The following is an 18,230-nucleotide window of genomic DNA, read 5'->3' on the forward strand; positions in this document are numbered from 1 at the left end:
AGTTGCTATCTTCAGTCAGCATGTTGGTAATGTTTACGGGAACGTCGCAACGTCGACATTTAAATTAAAGGAGTAGTTTACCTTCAAAATGAAAATTCTGTCATTATTTACTCACCTTCTTCTCATTTCAAACCTGTATGACTTTCTTTCTTCTGCAGAACACAAAATAAGATATTTTGAAGAATGTTGTTAACAGCCCCCCATTCACTTGCATTGGTTACAACAGAAGTGAATGGTGGGCTGTGCTGTTCTGTTATCAACATTTTTCAAAATATCTTCTTTTGTGTTCTGCAGAAGAAAGTCATACAGGTTTGAAATGACCGGAGGGCGTGTAAATAATGACAGAATTGAACACACTTGCGTTTAGGTTACATGAATACTGTTTAATCTCTTAAACTTCTGGCCTTCGTTGTACTTTCATTTGTACTGTATACTGTACAGTAAATGTTATAATCCTTGGACCGTGATGTTTACAGAAGGGCGAGGTTGTCCATGGGACATGTTCTAGTTTCTCACTGAGAATCTGCCAAGCTGGACAAGTCCAGTTCTGAGTGCTCGAGAACAGACCCCACAGAACCCGTGCAGCTCGGTCCCATCCCAGAGGAGCAGTATGTAGGCGAAGGAACCGAGGAACCCGCGTCTCTACCACTACACTCCCATTACAGGGACGCAGAAACAATCACAGGTCAGCCTGTGTGTTTCTTTACATACATAAAAATAGAATCTTTTTTTACTCTTATTCTCTGTGTTCTAGATGTTTGTAACAGCACAGAGCTCCCTGAGGTGGAGATTATCAGCCTGTTGGAGGAGCAGTTGCCAGTCTACAGGCTGAGGGCAGATTGCGTGTACGGCTATGAGCACGACGACTGGATCCACACGCCTCTCATCACGCCCGACACGCGCATAGACCTCACCTCCGAACAGATTGAGGAGACCCTCAACTACTTCTGTGAGTATGAGGGTGGTCATAATAAAAATATTGATTAGCTGTAATATTGTTTGTGTTGAAAAAGCCATAAATGTATTTATTATTCATTAAGGTGTGTTATCTTTGATGTTTAATTTAATTGGTTAGAATGTTTAAACCAATCACTGCACAAGCAAGTGCCCAGGAGGTCAGACATTTTTAGGGCAGTACCGTTGTCAGTTTTGTTCAAGTGTAAATGTAGTCAGCAGTAGTCATCCATAAACTTTTTCCGGAGGTTATGGTCTAATGTTTGAGCCTTTCTATCCATGAAGTGGACAGTGTGATTTTGCTGGTTTGAGCATTTGAAGGGCTTAGATGTAAGAGAGGAACAATGTCAATTTTAAAGTGTCACCGACATAGTTTAGCCAGTAGATGGCACTGTTCCCCAGTTTTTTGTCATTGGGACGGCACTATTAAAATATTACATTTTAGGAGGACGTCATAAATGCAAGAACATATGTATTTTAAGTTATTGTTTTACAGTTATCTGTTGTTGTATATACCCAACTGTTTTGGTATATAACACTGTATTGTAACTGGTGAAAAGCATCTGCTACGTAGGCTACATATAAAAATATGTTAAAGGAAAATACCCTATACCCCAAATATCTTTGTTTGGCCATTTCTCCTAGTTCTCATTAAGTATTAAGGGGATTAGACCAGATAACCTTTTTTGCATCCTTTCCTTTTTTCAAATAAAATGGTTCTAGTTACACAACCGTTATGGATCTCCCCTTAGGGGTATCAGACATATTGATATTTAAGTCTGACGCACATGCATCAGCGTTTAAAGGATTTTTACAGAGTTCTGAAATGGACGTGATTGTCTGGTGCATGTGCCAGTGTGGTTGTTAAATTATATTATTTGGAATAATTTACATTCTTTATAAATAAAGCAATAGATTGCTAATCTAAATAATGTCCTAGATTGCCAATTTAGTGATGTTTGTACGGTTTTAGCATCAGAAATCCTCAAATTAAATAAATAAATCAAATTAAAAGTAACATTCTTGAAGGATTATGCTGTGTCTTTAAAGTGATAGTTCATCCAAAAATTATGTCATCATTTACTCACCCTCGTGTCATTTCCTACCTGTATAAATGACTTTGTTTTGATGAACACAGAGAAAGATGTTTGGAAGAATGTTAGTAATTTTCAGTTCCGGGACATCATTGACTACCATAGTAGGAAGAATTAGATGGTAGGCAAAGGTGGCCGAGAACTCTTTGTTTTCCTAAATTCTTCAAAATACCTCATTATGTGTTCAACAGAACAAAAAATACAATATTTTCTTTCCTACTATGGTAGTGGATGATGTCCCAGAACTGAAAATTGCTAACATTCTTCCAAATATCTTTCTCTGTGTTCATCAGAACAAAGTCATTTATACAGATTAGAAACAAACTGAGGGCGAGTAAATGTTGACAGATTTTTTATTTTTTGGATGAACTATCCCTTTTAGAGACTGGCTTATGTTAAAGCAAGACTAAAGAGATAGAAGTTGATATTGAGCACATAGGAAATACCTTTAAAATAATTACAATCATTTAAAATAATAATAAAATAATTACAAGCATTTGAGGTAAAAAAGACAAAAAGTCAGTTTTCAAACTGTTTTTCAAACTATTGGTGCTATTTGTTAACAGTAGTAAATACATTAGCTAACAATGAACAATTTAGTTTCTCAGTATTTATTAATCCTTGTTAATGTTAGATCATGTCAATACAGTTATTCACGTTAATTCATGGTAAATTAATTTATGTTAACAGTGACAATGTTGGATTTTAATAGTGTATTAGTAAATGTTGAAATAAACATGAACTAACATTAATAAATGCTGTATTAGTATTGTTAGTTCATTTTAGCTAATGCATTAACTAATTGTTAACAAATAGCACCTTATTGTAAAGTGTTACCAATGTATCTATTTAAAATTCACCCATATCAAATGTAATATAATAAACTAATAAGATGTCTAACATTATAAGACATATGTTTATTCTTATCTTCTTCTATATATATATATAAAGACAAATGTGATGTGGACTGAAAATGTCACTACACTGCACACTAGTAGGAATGACCCATAAACAAATACTGTACAGATTATAGTCTAGAGAGCGTCCTTTAGATTTGACCTTGTGTTATCAATACCATCCGAACTACCTTCATGTTCCACGTGCCCCCAACCTCTCTTTCTCTCATTCCCTCCCACAGTCTCTCTCTTTCATCGTAGTGTTAAATATAGGCATTCTACTCTTGTTGCTGCAACTGACCACACTCACATCATCCCGTACCTTCAGCAGAAAACTGTAGTGCTTTCGTTTGGTTTGGTCCTGTCCTCTCTGCCGGGTGAGTTAGAGAGGATGCACAAGATCATGGGAGCAGAAGATTTAGAGCTGGAGTGGTGCTATGAGCAGTGTGTCGATGGTAAAACATCAGTGTGTGTGTGTGTGTGGACTGATGGAATTCTGTCACTTTTTGAGGTTATTGTAGTTGGTTTTGAGGCGGTGGGTTTTTCTGTGTATTAGTATCGGTGGGCTGGCTTTATCTGTATATGTCTTGCGCATTACTTTTAGAAAGACTAAGCATGTATTTGGGACTGTATGAGTGTGTGATATAACAGTAAACAGTGGGTGATTTGATTCTGGCTGACTGTGGATGGGGTTGCCGGGTAACAGCGCCATGGAAACCGTCGCAACGGCAATCACGCATGATTTGTCATTGATGTTTTCGTGCGAGCCTGATGGTGCGAGGTCAGCAAGCCAGTAGCCTTTTTCTCCTCTTTGTTTATGTCGACAAAGTATGATGCGTGCCTCATTTTACAGTTGAGAAAGGCAGAGATTTTTTGCCTGTAGCTTTACAGGTCTGTTGGTGTATAAATCTCTGCTTGTTCTTTACTCTGTGTTTTAGTGCTATGCGCTGAGCGAGTGGGCCAGATGACTAAGACCTACAATGACATTGACGCCGTCACAAGACTTCTGGAGGAGGTGAGTTTACGATGAACTTTTGTGTATTTGCTATAATTATACGGTTTCATCAAAGCCGGCTCTTTCTATGTCGTCCTATAGAAAGAAAGGGACCTTGAGCTCGCTGCCCGTATCGGACAGTCCCTCCTGAGGAAGAACCGCATTCTGTCAGAACAGAATGAATACCTGGAGGAACAAGTGGGCACCATCAGGGAAGAGGTACGTGGGTCTAATGTTAAAATACTTCCTTTTGTCCAACTTTAATATGCTGAGATAACATATTTGTGACATTTAAAAGTTGATTTTTCAAAAACATTGGAACTGTGGCGCTGTCAGATGCTGCTCTGTTTTGTGTGAGCATCCTGACCAGCCCGACTCAGCAACACTGGCTTAACCAATAGTGTAAGCTGTTTGTCCAAGCAATGAAAGATGAGGTAGTTTTTAGAAAACCTGTTTGTTTAAAAATAGGAAAGATAAATCAATTACTTTGACAATGTTTTTGGAAGTCCATTTGGTTATGCTAGATGCATGTTTGTGCTGTTAGGCTAAAACAATGAACGCTGGACAATGTATGTTTAAATAGACATTATAATAAACTTTGTGCATGTGTTTCAGGTGGCTCAGCTGCACCACGAGTTAAATCTGAAAGATGAGCTGTTGCAGTTTTACACCAATGCAGCAGAGGAGAGTGAAGATGGCTCTGGATCGCCCACGTCAGTTCACTGTTTTATAACGTTGTCCTCTTTTATCTTTCTCTCAAAGCCAGTGGAGGCTGTTCTGTCTGCTTCTGTTAGGTTATTTTTAGCTCAGGTGTCTTAAGGACCTATTGGTTATCGTTCAGTTTATGGGCATGAAAGTTATACAGTTGTATACAAGTTCTTCATTGGAATTGAGAATGTAGGAGAGTGATATTCCAGTGTGCCCATTTTACATCTGTTGTTATATTACAGTGTTGATTTGTTTTTGGGGTCAGGGGTCGACAAGGAAGGGCAGGGGTGTCTGCCCCCCGCGGTTCCTCTCTGAACGTTCTGCAGCAAAAACTTCGGGACCTGGAAGTGGAAAACCTGTCGCTCAGATCAGAGGTACGCGCAAAGGCACAAACAAGCTCGCCACATGTAAAGATTATGATGTTGTGCTCATGGGAACTCAGGTTTTATGGAAAAACTGTTTTATTGGTGAATAATATTTCATACTTGTTAAAGTTTCATGATAGCACAAAAATGTTTTTATTACCTGACAGATATAAATGAAACATGTGTCCTATTCAAAATGTAACCAAACACGTAACGACATCTTAGTTCTGTGTCAGCCACCGTAGTGCTTCGAAAGGGGGAGTGAGACGTTGGTTGCAGTTTGTAACCTCACCATTAGATGTCACTAAATTTCTTACACTGGACCTTCCATACAGCTTGATGATGATGAAGGATTTCTGACCCCAACATTTTCCTCTCCCTCTCTCTGTAGGCGAGTCATTTAAAGTCTGAGACTGAGTCATATGAGGAAAAAGAACAACAGTTGGTGAACGACTGTGTCAGAGAGCTGAGTAAGTAAAACGCTGTTGGCCTCTGGCCTATGTGGAGGTATAAAGCTGAATATTTGTGCCAAATCTAAGCTTCCCTTCCTTTTGCACTTGATATAGAACAGTCCAGCATCCAGATCTCCACCATAGCAGAGGAGCTGGCCAAAAAGACAGAAGATGCCTCTCGTCAGCAGGAGGAAATCACACACTTGCTGTCTCAGATAGTGGACCTACAGAAAAAAGCCAAAACTGTAAGTTTATAAAAACATCCAATAAAATATAAAAACACTATGGTAATATCTTAATAAAGCTCTGTGTTTGTGTGGGTTTTAAACAGTTTGCCGTTGAGAACGAAGAACTTTCTCAGCACCTCTCGGCAGCTAAACACGCTCAGAGACAGCTCACCACAGAGGTACATCATGCCATAAGTAATAAATCAACATGTCAACGATGATGTCATATAATCCTCAGAATATTCACATATTAGTTCTGTGTGAATGTAGTTTTCTATATTTGATTCTCTTCTTGTCACACACAGCTGCAGGAGCTGGAAGAGAAATACTCTGAGTGTATAGAGATGCTCCATGAGGCTCAAGAAGAGCTCAAGAACTTGAGGAACCGCAGCGTGTCTGCAGGAACCCCTCGACGCTATCATCCACTGGGACTTTTTCCGATGGTACGTTTTACCTTCGTCTATTTATTTAGGAGATGCTTTTATCCAGATCGACTTCCAAAACTTGGTTCTAAAGACTTGTTTATATACACAGCCGCAGAAAAATTAAGACTCCGAAATTATTTTCTGTTATCCAGATTTACTATTTGTAGATGTGTTTATAAAATGATCATTTTTGTTTTAATCTGTGAACTAGTGTGACAACATTTCTCCCAAATTGCAAGTTTTGATATTTTGAAAAAATATTGTCTGTGTGTTTTAGGACTCTCTAGCTGCTGAAATTGAGGGAAGCATGAGGAAGGAATTGAGCCTCGAGAACCCAGAGAACGACGAACAAAGGTATGAAAAATCTTGCCATGTATGTTTAATCTTGCGAAACATTTAACCGCAGATGAGATGATTGTATTATCAAAGTCTTATTCTTCCATCAAACAGCACATAACTTAAATTATTTGATGCTGCATTCAATGATGTTTATTTTATGCATTGAGTGACAAAAATGTCTGTGTCTAAAGGGTCCGTCAGAAACGTGTGTTTGAGACTGTAAAGAACATTAACCAATCAGTGAGACAGCGTCCTGCTAATCCTGCTGCTAACATCCCCGGGTCCAATCAGATGCTCACCTGCCTTAGCTCCGCCCACTCTGACAGCAACGTTGTTGCCACTGACAACCGTACGCAGACCATGCTTCTAGAGGCCTGCTCCACAGACACAGCGTGAGTGGGAACTATAACAACACTGTTGACGAAAACTACAAGTCAGTGGCTTTTACTTAAAGGGACAGTTCACCCAAAACACATTTGTTATCTTGCTCTAAAATGAAAGTTAAGGAAAAATTACTTTATCATTTTTTTGTTCTGTTGAACACAAAAGAAGACATTTTGAAGAATGTAGGACAGCAAACAGTTCTGGCACACTTTTGACTACCATTGTATTTTTTCCAACTATGGGAGTCAATGGGGGGCAAGATCTGTCTGGTTATAAGCATTCTTCCAGATATCTTTCTCTGTGATCATCAGAACAAAGAAATTTATACAGATTTGGAACAACTCGAAGGTGAGTAAATGATGACAGAATTTTCACTTTTGGGTGAAGTATCCCTTTAACCTTCATTTTAGAGCAAGATAACAATTGTGTCTGGCCAGCCTTTACAACTTTCCATACTTTCTGACTACAGTGTGGACGCTCCTGAGAAGCGATCGGGTTCTGAGGAACTCAAGCTCGCTCTGCGGAGACTCTCACTACGGAGACAGAACTGCCTGAGCGAGCGGCTGTTTTTTGAGGGGAAGAGAGAGAGACGAAATCGAGAGCCGTCGGACGTGGAAGATTATTCGAACAGACTCGTCCAGAGCGAGAGCATCATGTCTCTGGGGACTTGGGCCGGCCGCCCCTATCTTCCCGACAAGCTCCAGATTGTCAAACCTCTGGAAGGTGACCAAAATGTCCATCCCAGGACACGCCCACGTTACCGTTCGAGACCACGCCCACCTTCAATGATGCTTTTTAATTCATTATGGGTTCTGATGCATCCCCGCAAACACTCGTACTTTAGAGAGCCCCGCTCCTGGTTACAGTTACAATAGTGATCAGGTTATATTAAAAAATGCATGTAAAAAAAATTTTTTTAAGAAGAATAAATGAATGTCAGTCAAATATAACGATTCTGACATTATTACTTTCAGATGAATGAATCATAACTAAATGATAATATTTGGTTGAACTATTCCTTTAAAATGAGAGCTAAAGTAGGAACCCCCTTCATGTTATCACTTGGCTGATGCAAATTATTGTGCATTTGTAAACGTGCATGTCAAGTCAGTATATGTTCTGTTTTTCTAGTGTGGTGTAATACCTACAGTGTAATATGCTGTAGTGTTTTAATGATGACATTATTTATATAATTTAATGCTAATTTAGTTAAAAGACACGAATCAGTTTGAGTCTTTGTTTTGTGGCGTAATACCTCCATCTGCTGGAGAAAAATGGACATGCACGTTTTGTTTTTATTTGGTTGTCATATCCTTCATGCTTTTTTTCTGTCTCATTCTGTATTTCTTGTGCTCCTCAATTTTTCGCCTCTTATCTATTTATATCTGACTCTTCATCTGTTATATATCTTCAATAAAGTCACTTCATCTCATTCCCTTTGCTTTTCTCATTATTTCCTTCATTTTTTATTATCATTGCAACATTATCAGGATTAACAATGCAACGTGTATCTTCTTTTCACATTGCCTTTTTTCATTTTTTTCCTTTTTCAGGTTCAGCGACACTTCAGCATTGGCAGGAGCTAGCTCAGCCTAATCTGGGCGGCATCCTGGATCCTCGGCCTGGTGTGGTCCCAAAAGGCTTCCGTCCATTGGAGCTGGACCTAGAGGAAGTGTATCAGTACGCCGATTACGAGGAAGATGAGCCTGGAGAGCAGTACTTCCAGAATCTCCCCACCACAACCACACCCAGTCTCAATGTCTCCTCTAGCAATAGCCACGCCCCCTCAGCATCCCCATCACCCTGTCTCAGCACGGGTCATCCTTCTATAGAGTTCTCAAGTAAGAAATACACACTAAAATAATAACTCTGTAATTTAATCTAAGCAACCAAGTGTAATATTGCTAATATAATATTAACGCTACATGACGTTTAAGTTTCTGCTTTTGTGTCTTTCAGTGTATTTCCCAGGCAAATGCATGGCTCATACAAGTTCAACCTACACCTTTACCACCTGTAAAATCCTCCATCCTTCTGATGAACTAACAAGGGTGACGCCCAGGTAATTTCCAATCCTCTAACGGAGTCATTTATAAGTGAATCAGCTCATAATTCTTTTATCGTCTTGTTTATTTCCAGTTTAAACCCAGCCCCCACCTCATCCTGTGTAATGTCAAGCAGTCTGCGCTCAACGCCCGCCGCCACGCCCTGCACACCCCGTCGAATGAGTCTATCCCAGTCTCAGTCCTTCACCAACCTGCGGGACTCCACCAAAACCTTCAGCACCTCTCTGGGACTCGTGCGCCTCCTACAAGAGAGAGGCATCTCATCCGCTGTGTACCAGCCTCAGAGCTGGAATAGAGGAACTGGAGTACTTTTCTCTACCTCTGTCAATCCTTCTCAGTCTCCAGACCCCCATCGACCCACCACCCCTCCCAATTCCCCCACCCGCTGCACGCCCAGCCCAAGTTCAGCCATCTCCGATTCCGACACCCCCACGCCGTTCTCTTTCAAAAGCCCGTCCTATGAGAACTTCCTGGCTTCTAAGCCAGCTCGGTCCATTTTGAAAGAAGTTGCGGGGGTGTCCGGGGCTCCGGCTAAGGACTGTGAGAGTCAAACTGATGTGAGTATGTATAATCTGAATTTGGTGGATAAATTGAAAAGGTTGGGCTTGGCAAGTCCAGGTGCTTCTGGGGCTGCAGGGGGAGGGATTCCAGGCCCGATTTTAGGTCCTCTGGGTGGACTTCGGAGGACGGGATCGCCCTTTGGTCCACTAAACGAAGGCATGAGGCGGAATCGTAGCTATCCCGCAATGGTTGGGGCCAGTATGGCGATGAAGGGGCCTGGTCCTCAGGGGGACGAAATGCTGCTGGCGCCTAAACTACCCAAGCAAACAAGTCTCAAATGATGAATGATGCGTAACGATGAGTTACACATTCACAAATGCATTCGACATATATATTATCAACAGACACTTACTAATGGTCACTTACTAATAAACATACAGAATTCACATATATTCACATATACCTAAACACTTTTATCACAAATACACACTCAAAATTTGAAGTATTATCGCCCATGTTGTTCTGTCTGAATGTGTCTTTACATTAATTTGGTTGTTTACGTTGTCCTGTACTTTACGTTTACTGAAGGGAATTTTCCAGATGCACCAGCGTGTCGCAGGGGATATAGACCTAATGTTCTGTCAGTGGTCTATGGGATTTAAAGGGTAGTATTTGCACATGAGAGGCTGGTGTATTGATGTTGGCAAAGAGAAACATGCTTTGTGTCTCACCAAACACTTAATACTTTTCCCTCTCTCCCTCTACTTTGTGTGTTCTCTTTTTCTTCTTAGTATGACGTTATAATCTGTAGCTTTTGCATTGGTGAATGGTTGGATGAACTGAGGGTTGACTAAAATGGGTGAAAACTAAGGAGTAGTTCAACCAACAATGAACACGTCTTGTCATTTTCTCATCCTCGTGTTGTTCCAAAACCCAAATGACTGCATGTCTTCCTTGAAAAACGACATTGTGAAGAGAGTTTTTTTCTTATAATGAAAGCGAATAGGGACTCAGGCTGTCAGTCACAAATATTCTGTAACATCTCCTGTGATTAATTTGAGTTGAAAACGACATGAGAATGAGCAAATGATGTCGAATTGTCATTTTTGGGTAAACTATTCTTGCTGGTTTTATACTTTATGTAAAAGCTAGTGCCTGGGTTTTAGCGTCCTGAGAGTTTTTACTGGGAAATGTAAACTAGACTGAGCACTTTTAAACACAATTTTATGTCTGTTTAAAATGGCACTTGTTTCGACGTGCTGCCCTTAAATTAACCTAGGTTATGTTTACCTCATGTTTAGTTGTCAAATATTATAACGTTGCAACGATTTTTTTCTTCTCAGGTAAAGATTGTACAAGACTAGTGATTACGCAATAATGTTTATTTAATTTTTTTCCGAATAAAAAGAAATGAAATAGGTTCTTCTTGCCTGTTAATGTTCATTTAGTTTAATGCTCACTAGAGGGCACTGTTTCATCACGCATATGTCCTCAGCTCTGCTGTTTTATTACACGCATTAAGAAAAAGCAGAAGTCATATTGTATAAAGTGTATCAATGTAACGGGTTTGTTTTAATGGATGAATTGGAAAGGATGGTTAAATAATAGTAGCTAACAACTGCTTAGCATATACAGTGCTGTGAATAAAGTATCCCTGGTGACACGTCACGAAGTCACTTGAGAAGAATATGCAATGCTTTAATGTACAGTAAGAAAAGGGAAATCCCTGTTGAAAAAACAGCATATGCTGGGTTAGATATGTTTTGATGCTGGTTTAAGATGGTCATGTGCTGGTTTAAGCTGGTGAGGAACCAGCACATGACCAGTTTAAAGGGATATTTTCACCCAAAAATGGTCATTTACTCACCTTCGATTAGTTCCAAATCTGTATAAATGTCTTTGTTCTAATGAACACAGAGAAAGATATTTGGAAGAATGCTTATAACCAAACAGATTTTGCCCCCAATTGACTCCCATAGTAGAAAATATTACTTTATCATTTTCATTGTTCTGTTGAACACAAATTAAGACATTTTGAAGAATGTAAGGACAGCAAACAGATCTGTGGCACTTTTGACTACCATTGCATTTTTTCCTACTATGGTAGTCAATGGGGGGCAAAATAATTGTGCAGTGTTAAATAAACTCTATGGGGCAGTTTCCCGGACAGGGTTTAAGACTAGTCTCAGACTAACTCAAATGTTATAGGTGTCTTGATTGAAAACAACTCACACTGACATATCTTAAAATATTGTAGTGCATTTATTTTGTCTCGAGATGCCCACCAGTAATGTTTTTTTGTAACGAAAGTTTTTAAAAACGACTTAAATATCCTAATTTAACCAAGGCCTAGTCCTGGTTTAAACTAATCCCTGTCCGGGAAACCGCCCCATAGAGTTTAAATAAACTCTATGGGGCGGTTTCCCGGACAGGGTTTAAGCCTAGTCCTAGACTAACTTAAATGTTAGAAGTGTCTGGATCGAAAACAACTTGCACTGACATAACTTAAAATATATGAGTGCGATTGTTTTGTCTGAAGATGCGGGCCTGTAAAGTTGTTTGTAAAATACGTTTTTTAAATTGACTTAAATATCCTAATTTAACTAAGGCTTAGTCCTGATTTAAGATAATCCTTGTCCGGGAAACCCGCCCTATGAGAGTTATATTTAACACTGGGCCCGAGTGTATTTGGTCCCACTCAGAAATGGTCATAAATTCACTCTCATCATTGTGTTACATTTCCAGAGTTAAATTTAACTCTATTTTGAGTAAAAAATGAACACTGTGCAACCCTACATAGTGTTTCTACAGTTTAACACTTAGGGGAAAGTTATTCTGTTTGGTGTTACTACAGTTTAACACTAATGTAAAATTAACTCTCATTAGTGTTAATACTTCAGAAATGCAGAGTTTATTTACATTTTTAAAAGTGTGAAATTATCATAACCAGAGTAAAATTTTACCACTCATTTTGTGTTGTAAGTATCTATATTTCACTCTGTGGTGTAAATACTTTTCTCAGCTACAGTGTAAAGTCAACTCTTACATAGTAATTTTTATAGCTACACTCACAATGATTATTACTTTTCCAACAAATCTAAGGAAAGTAAATTTTTCACTTAAAAACTAAACAATAACTGTTCTACCACCTGAAATGAACATGTTTTCAAAACAAAGAATACAGAACAGCTTTTTCACATTTAAAACATTTATTCAGGCTCAGGATACACTCACAAAAGTCATGTCTGCATGAAATGGCAATACGGCACTATATGCAATGCAGAATCTGACTCCCGTCTTACAGTTGGTCCACCACCAGACATGCCCTCAGCAGACGATCCTTGTTCTGATGAACAACAAAGCATTTAAGGGTAAAAGAATGCTTTATGAAATAAATCCGTATTTATTTAAAACAGACTCCTCTTAGAACAAATAAAGAGGTAACAGTTACGAGATATGTAAAAAAAGCACAAAACGTCAGGAGATTTCTCAATTTCATTCCGAACCTCCAAATAATGCTTGTCGTTCCTTCGCCAAGCCTCTCTGTATTGTTTTTATCCTCCATGCCAAATACCCAGTGCCGCTGGTCGATAAATTATCGATAATCGACTTTAAAATCACCGCGATATCCAATAATATCGGGCGTGTTTGACTTCATGCAACGTTGCGCAGATGATCAATCTGTGGATACGGACCGGGAGGGAATTCGTTCCGGACCCGCCAAGTGCCAAACAAACACGCACGCGTGCACACACACGCACGCACGCACGCACGCACGCACGCACACACACACACACACACACACACACAGGAGCGCCACGTGCACAAACCAGTGTTGCAGTGACTTCTTTCATCAGGTAAAGCGCGTAGACAAACCATAGCTTTTATGCAGTAGAAAAATGTTGCAGGTGTCCTGAAATTTCATCCTACCCATCACATTATCCTACCAGGCATGCTCACATCAATGTTACGTCATTTTTATTTTTTGCGCTATAAAATCATTCTACCCATTTATTTTATACTGCTACGGGAATATGATAGTGTATTTTCGTTGTTAAATCATTCTACATATTATTTAATACCTATAGTACAATTTGATTGGTTGTTGCGCTGTAAATGAATCCTGCATGTTTCTTTTATGCTGGTAGGATAATCTGACAGGGTATTTACGCTGTGCATTTATTTTATGTGTTATTTTAAGATTGTAGGACTATCTGACAGGGTATTTTGCATTGTCAAATCATGTGGTTTAGATTAAGTTTTGCCCTGCAGTAGGAAAATCTGACAGGGTAGGACAATTCGAACACCGGTACAGCCCCGCGGAGCGTGAGGTTTTGCTTTGCCGACGCAGCTCGTCTTTCTCTTGGTCTATCTGCTTCCAAAATTCTGTTACTGACAGCCTGGGCATATGAACATGAATGTTCACACTAAAGCCTACATCGCATGATAATGTTAACGCGTATTTTCCATTATTATCAATTATCATCTGTCTGTTGTAATCGACATCGGGATATTTGCGAGACATCGGCGACATACGATAACATCGTCACATCGCCCAGCCCTACTGCACAGGAGAGGCAGATTCCAAGTCTGGTTGGATATGGGGGGAGGAATTGTCATGATGCTAATAAATAAGCAATGAGAAATTTTCTATTAAGTAAGGTAATAAATAGATACCTGCACCATGTGTTATTGTAAGAACTCCAACTGAAGGATCTTTGACTACATCCTCAAAAACATCTTCATCCACCATAGGCCCCGATTCATCAAGAACCTTCACATTCTCCAGTACACTTGGGACTCCAAACTTTAAAAAGGCTGAAAAAGATATGCAAATTAGTGAGAAAGGTAATGGACAGTTACTTGCTGATAACTTTGAACATCAGAGAACATGCAACATTACTTACCAGCAGACAAAAATGCCTCCAGGCTCAGCACAGTTATTTGAACAAATCTTTGGGTAGGCCTATCCCCTAGTTTCACCTTGATCAGCATACTCTACACAGATGACAGGAAAAAAGGTTTAGTGCCCAACATATAATAAGTAACGTTGCAAACATTCAGCTGAAACAGCTCACGTAGTAAATCACAGTATTTGCGATTAGAACTGGTACAACGTAGCAAAGAAACTACAAATATGTATGTATTAATACTAGTGTTAATACTCAATGTTTGACATCTGTATTGAAATTAAAAGATAAACTAAAAAAAAGACTACCTCACTCATCAAGTTGCAAATCCAGTAAGTTACCTGCAATAGATCATTCTAAAAAGTATTACAAAACGTTCATTCTGCAATAATATGGGCTATGGAACGACAAATATATTTCTGCAATCGGTTTCATGTTCAAGACTGAGGCCCTTATCAAAAACACTGATGTTTCAAATTACTTACACTAGAACAAACATGTTCCGATCAGTTCATGTAACCTAATGGTGTATGTCAGCAATAACATTAAATAGTCATTTGTGATAACTAAATGAGAACGTTAAAATTATGAAAACGCCACGGGCATTTGAAACGAGCTTTACCGCCTTCCCTACACAGCGCCTTCTTCTTCTTCTTCTTCTTCTTCTTCTTCTTCTTCTTCTTCTTCTTCTTCTTCTTCTTCTTCTTCTTCTTCTTCTTCTTCTTCTTCTTCTTCTTCTTCTTCTTCTTCTTCTTCTTCTTCTTCTTCTTCTTCTTCTTCTTCTTCTTCTTCTTCTTCTGTTTTAATGGTGCTAGGTACAGTTTCATGCCATTGAACTAAGTTAACACAAATCTCATAGCGCCATCTATGTGGCTTCAATAAAATGACAAATGTGACGTTTAACAAACGTTTTCATATTTTGTAATTGTTGGCGACGTTAAACAGATTGAATCTTAAGAGATCTAAACAGCCGCAGATATAGTTACTGTTTAAATAAAATAACAACATTTATTATAACCATATTCTTTTTTCGTGACTTAGGTTCTGTATCGAACATCATAAAATATGCTGAAACTCAACAAAACAATCAAATCCACAACATCATTAAGCGAATTAACGTTACATCCAGGGCCGTGCAGAGACCTTTAAAGGGGCAGGTGCTCAAAGTATAAAAGGGGCACATGGAACAAGGCTTTAAATATGGCTGTGCTCAAAACATCAATACAGCAATACTGTATATTGCGATGCATTCCTTGCTGATACCTGTATCAATACGGATGCTTCTGTAACTGATAAAGCAGCAAATGCCATGATGCTGTTTTGAAAAAAAGACAAAACAGAAAAGACCATTCTAATTTTTAAAAGTTTTAAAATATTTTAGTTGCACCTATAAACAAGTCTGGGATTAGAAACTTAAGTGAATAAAGTTGTCCAAACCTTAAAGGGATAGTTCACCCAAAAATGAAAATTCTGTCATCATTTACTGACCCTCAGATTATTCCAAACCTGTGTAAATGTTTTTGTTCTGTTGAACACAACAAAAGATATTTCAAGAATGTCAGTAACCAAACAGATCCCATCCCCCATTTACTGCCATGGTAGGGAATATAAAAACTATGGGAGTCAATGGGGGATGAGACATGTCTAGTTACTGACATTCTTCCAAATATCTTAGCTGATGTTGAGGGGCTGCTGGGGATGTTGCTGTCTTTGCTGTTGTAGAAAAAATAGTTTTGTCATATTAAAAATATAATTCTGTTCTAACCCTCTTCTGCATTTTTTTTTAAAAATGATAATGATAATATAAACAGCATTGATAAGTATAATTCGGAGGATGAGAAAATCAGAATAAGGCCATGTTCAGACTTGACTTCTTTTTCGAAGCTGCTAGCGTCTGTTTTACATTATAATCCTAAGTAATAAACCGTGTTTTCAAAAAAAGTGCCGAGCGCTTTTTTGAGCGCTTTTTTAGGGCCAGGGCCCGGTTGCATAAAGCACCTTAAGTTTTTCCCTTAAGTATGACACTTAAGGGGTGATTTTCCTTTACCAAAGACAATAGGAGAATAACTTAAGTAAAACTTAAGGTATACTTAAGGACACACTTAAGGGAAAATTACACTTAAGGTGCTTTATGCAACCGGGCCTTGATCAGACAGAACGCGTCTCTTGTTGTGAGAGGCGCCTCTTTTGAATTGTTTTCAGTTGGCAGGGAGCGTTTTGCGCGCTGCTTATGCGCGCCAGGCGCCTCGCTCTGAGCGCCCGAAGTGGAAAAAAACTCAACTCTGAGCAGAAAAGCGCTTGGCGTCATGTGCGCTTTTTTCCATTGTCCAATCGAATGAGTGGAGAGGCGGGGCTTCCCTTGTGGCAACGGAGTTTACAGATGCTCGGAACGCCTGGAGACATGGAGGAGAAACTTGTTGTGGCTGTTTCGGGTTACCTAGCAACATACAAAAAATGCTGCGCGATGCTCTTTTCAAAGAGTCACCAAAAGAGTGGCGCACCTCGCGTTTTCGAACATGAAAAGCGCGTTCTGTGTGATCGTAACCTTAAACGTCAGCGCCGGCATCTTTTTCTGCAGCTCAGAGCGTCTTTTGAGGTTGGAAAAAAGTTCAACTTTTCTGAAAAAAAAACGCCCTACGTCAAGCTCCTTTTTCACAGCAAACCAATGATAATGATAAAACTAAAGTAACGAGCCTGGTTTGAAAATGTAAGAAGTAGAAAGTACAGGTATTTGAGTAAAAATGTAAGAAGTGAAAGTAAAAAGTCGTCAGAAAAATAAATAGTGGAGTAAAGTACTGATACCAGAAAAATCTATTTAAGTACAGTAACGAAGTATTTGTACTTCGTTACTTCCCATCTCTGCTAATAAGTAAACAAGCACACCGCTCCCCTAAAAACACCACACCCGGCAGCTGCGAGCAGTATGCTATCCTGGAAATGCGCTAATCTATTGAAGGCGTCTGAACGTGAGGAGTCCTCCCAGATGAGATCGTCAGGTGAAAGGTCATCACGTGAGTCATTTATTTACGTAGGGTTAAATTATTATTAATTAATTTTACTAATAGTAGATTGAGCAGGCCTTCACAAAATGGCCTTTAATTACAAACAAAAAAAATTAGCCTTGACAAAAGGGCACTTTCGGCATTAAGGTCCAAAGAGGCAGGTGCTCAAGCACCCTCGGCCTCGGTTGGTTAAGTGAAGTTTAAACCAACCAAACTTAGCAAATGTCATCAAACTACTTCCTGTGCAGTTATATTAGCACATGTATTCACATAATCATTAAAATGAACATCCGATCCGAGGAATGAGAAAATGGCGATGGATGGAAATTCTGATATGGAAAAACATCTCAGAATTTTACTCTGGTAATTTTCACCAACACTAGGGGGCATCTTTCACCATTTGTTGTTAAATTGACTCCTTAAGTATAGAGTAACACTGCTTGATTAACACTGCCGATTTTACTGTGATATTTTCCAAATCTCTTTCTCTGTGTTTATCAGAACCAAGAAATTTATACAGATTTGGAAAAACTCGAATGTGAGTTAATGATGACAGAATTTTCATTTTTGGTTCAAGTATCCCTTTAAACCAGCTAAGGACCAGCACACGACTATCTTAAACCAGCACAACACCAGCTTAAACAAGCACAAACCGGCATCAAAACAAACCTAACCCAGCATATGCTGTTTTTTGCAACATGGGTGGCTGCGCTAACTACGCTAAAATAGATTTGTTTATCTTTTATTTGATCAACATCATTTCCATTTATTTGTGTTATTATTACATATCACATGATAAATGTGGAACATATAAAGAATGAATAGTTTGTCTTTTACTTGTTGGTATTATTTGAGGTAGAAGACAAAAACTCAACGAGTGCCGTTTGTTATTCCCGACTGAAGATTGCAGGAC

General features: G+C 39.0%; 1 protein-coding gene across 4 annotated transcripts; it reads left to right on the top strand.

Moving 5' to 3' along the window:
* Positions 1-522: 522 nt before the first annotated feature.
* trak1b (trafficking protein, kinesin binding 1b) lies at positions 523-10,820 on the top strand. 4 transcript variants are annotated; one of them, XM_057355036.1, is made up of 16 exons: positions 523-685; positions 755-949; positions 3,883-3,959; positions 4,041-4,157; positions 4,554-4,651; positions 4,912-5,020; positions 5,403-5,481; positions 5,578-5,708; positions 5,795-5,869; positions 5,996-6,133; positions 6,393-6,469; positions 6,646-6,846; positions 7,308-7,561; positions 8,392-8,679; positions 8,798-8,900; positions 8,978-10,820. In XM_057355036.1, exons 3-16 carry the CDS (start codon positions 3,909-3,911, stop codon positions 9,744-9,746), a joined length of 2,490 nt encoding a protein of 829 aa, XP_057211019.1. In that variant the 5' UTR covers positions 523-685; positions 755-949; positions 3,883-3,908; the 3' UTR covers positions 9,747-10,820. The 4 variants fall into 4 exon arrangements, with proteins under 4 accessions (XP_057211019.1, XP_057211018.1, XP_057211016.1 ...); XM_057355035.1 differs by lacking the exons at positions 523-685; positions 755-949 and adding an exon at positions 3,218-3,321; XM_057355033.1 differs by lacking the exons at positions 523-685; positions 755-949 and adding an exon at positions 3,284-3,399.
* The last annotated feature ends 7,410 nt before the right edge of the window (positions 10,821-18,230 follow it).

This window comes from Triplophysa rosa, linkage group LG16 (genome assembly GCF_024868665.1).
Source record: "Triplophysa rosa linkage group LG16, Trosa_1v2, whole genome shotgun sequence".
Taxonomy (NCBI): Eukaryota; Metazoa; Chordata; class Actinopteri; order Cypriniformes; family Nemacheilidae; genus Triplophysa; species Triplophysa rosa.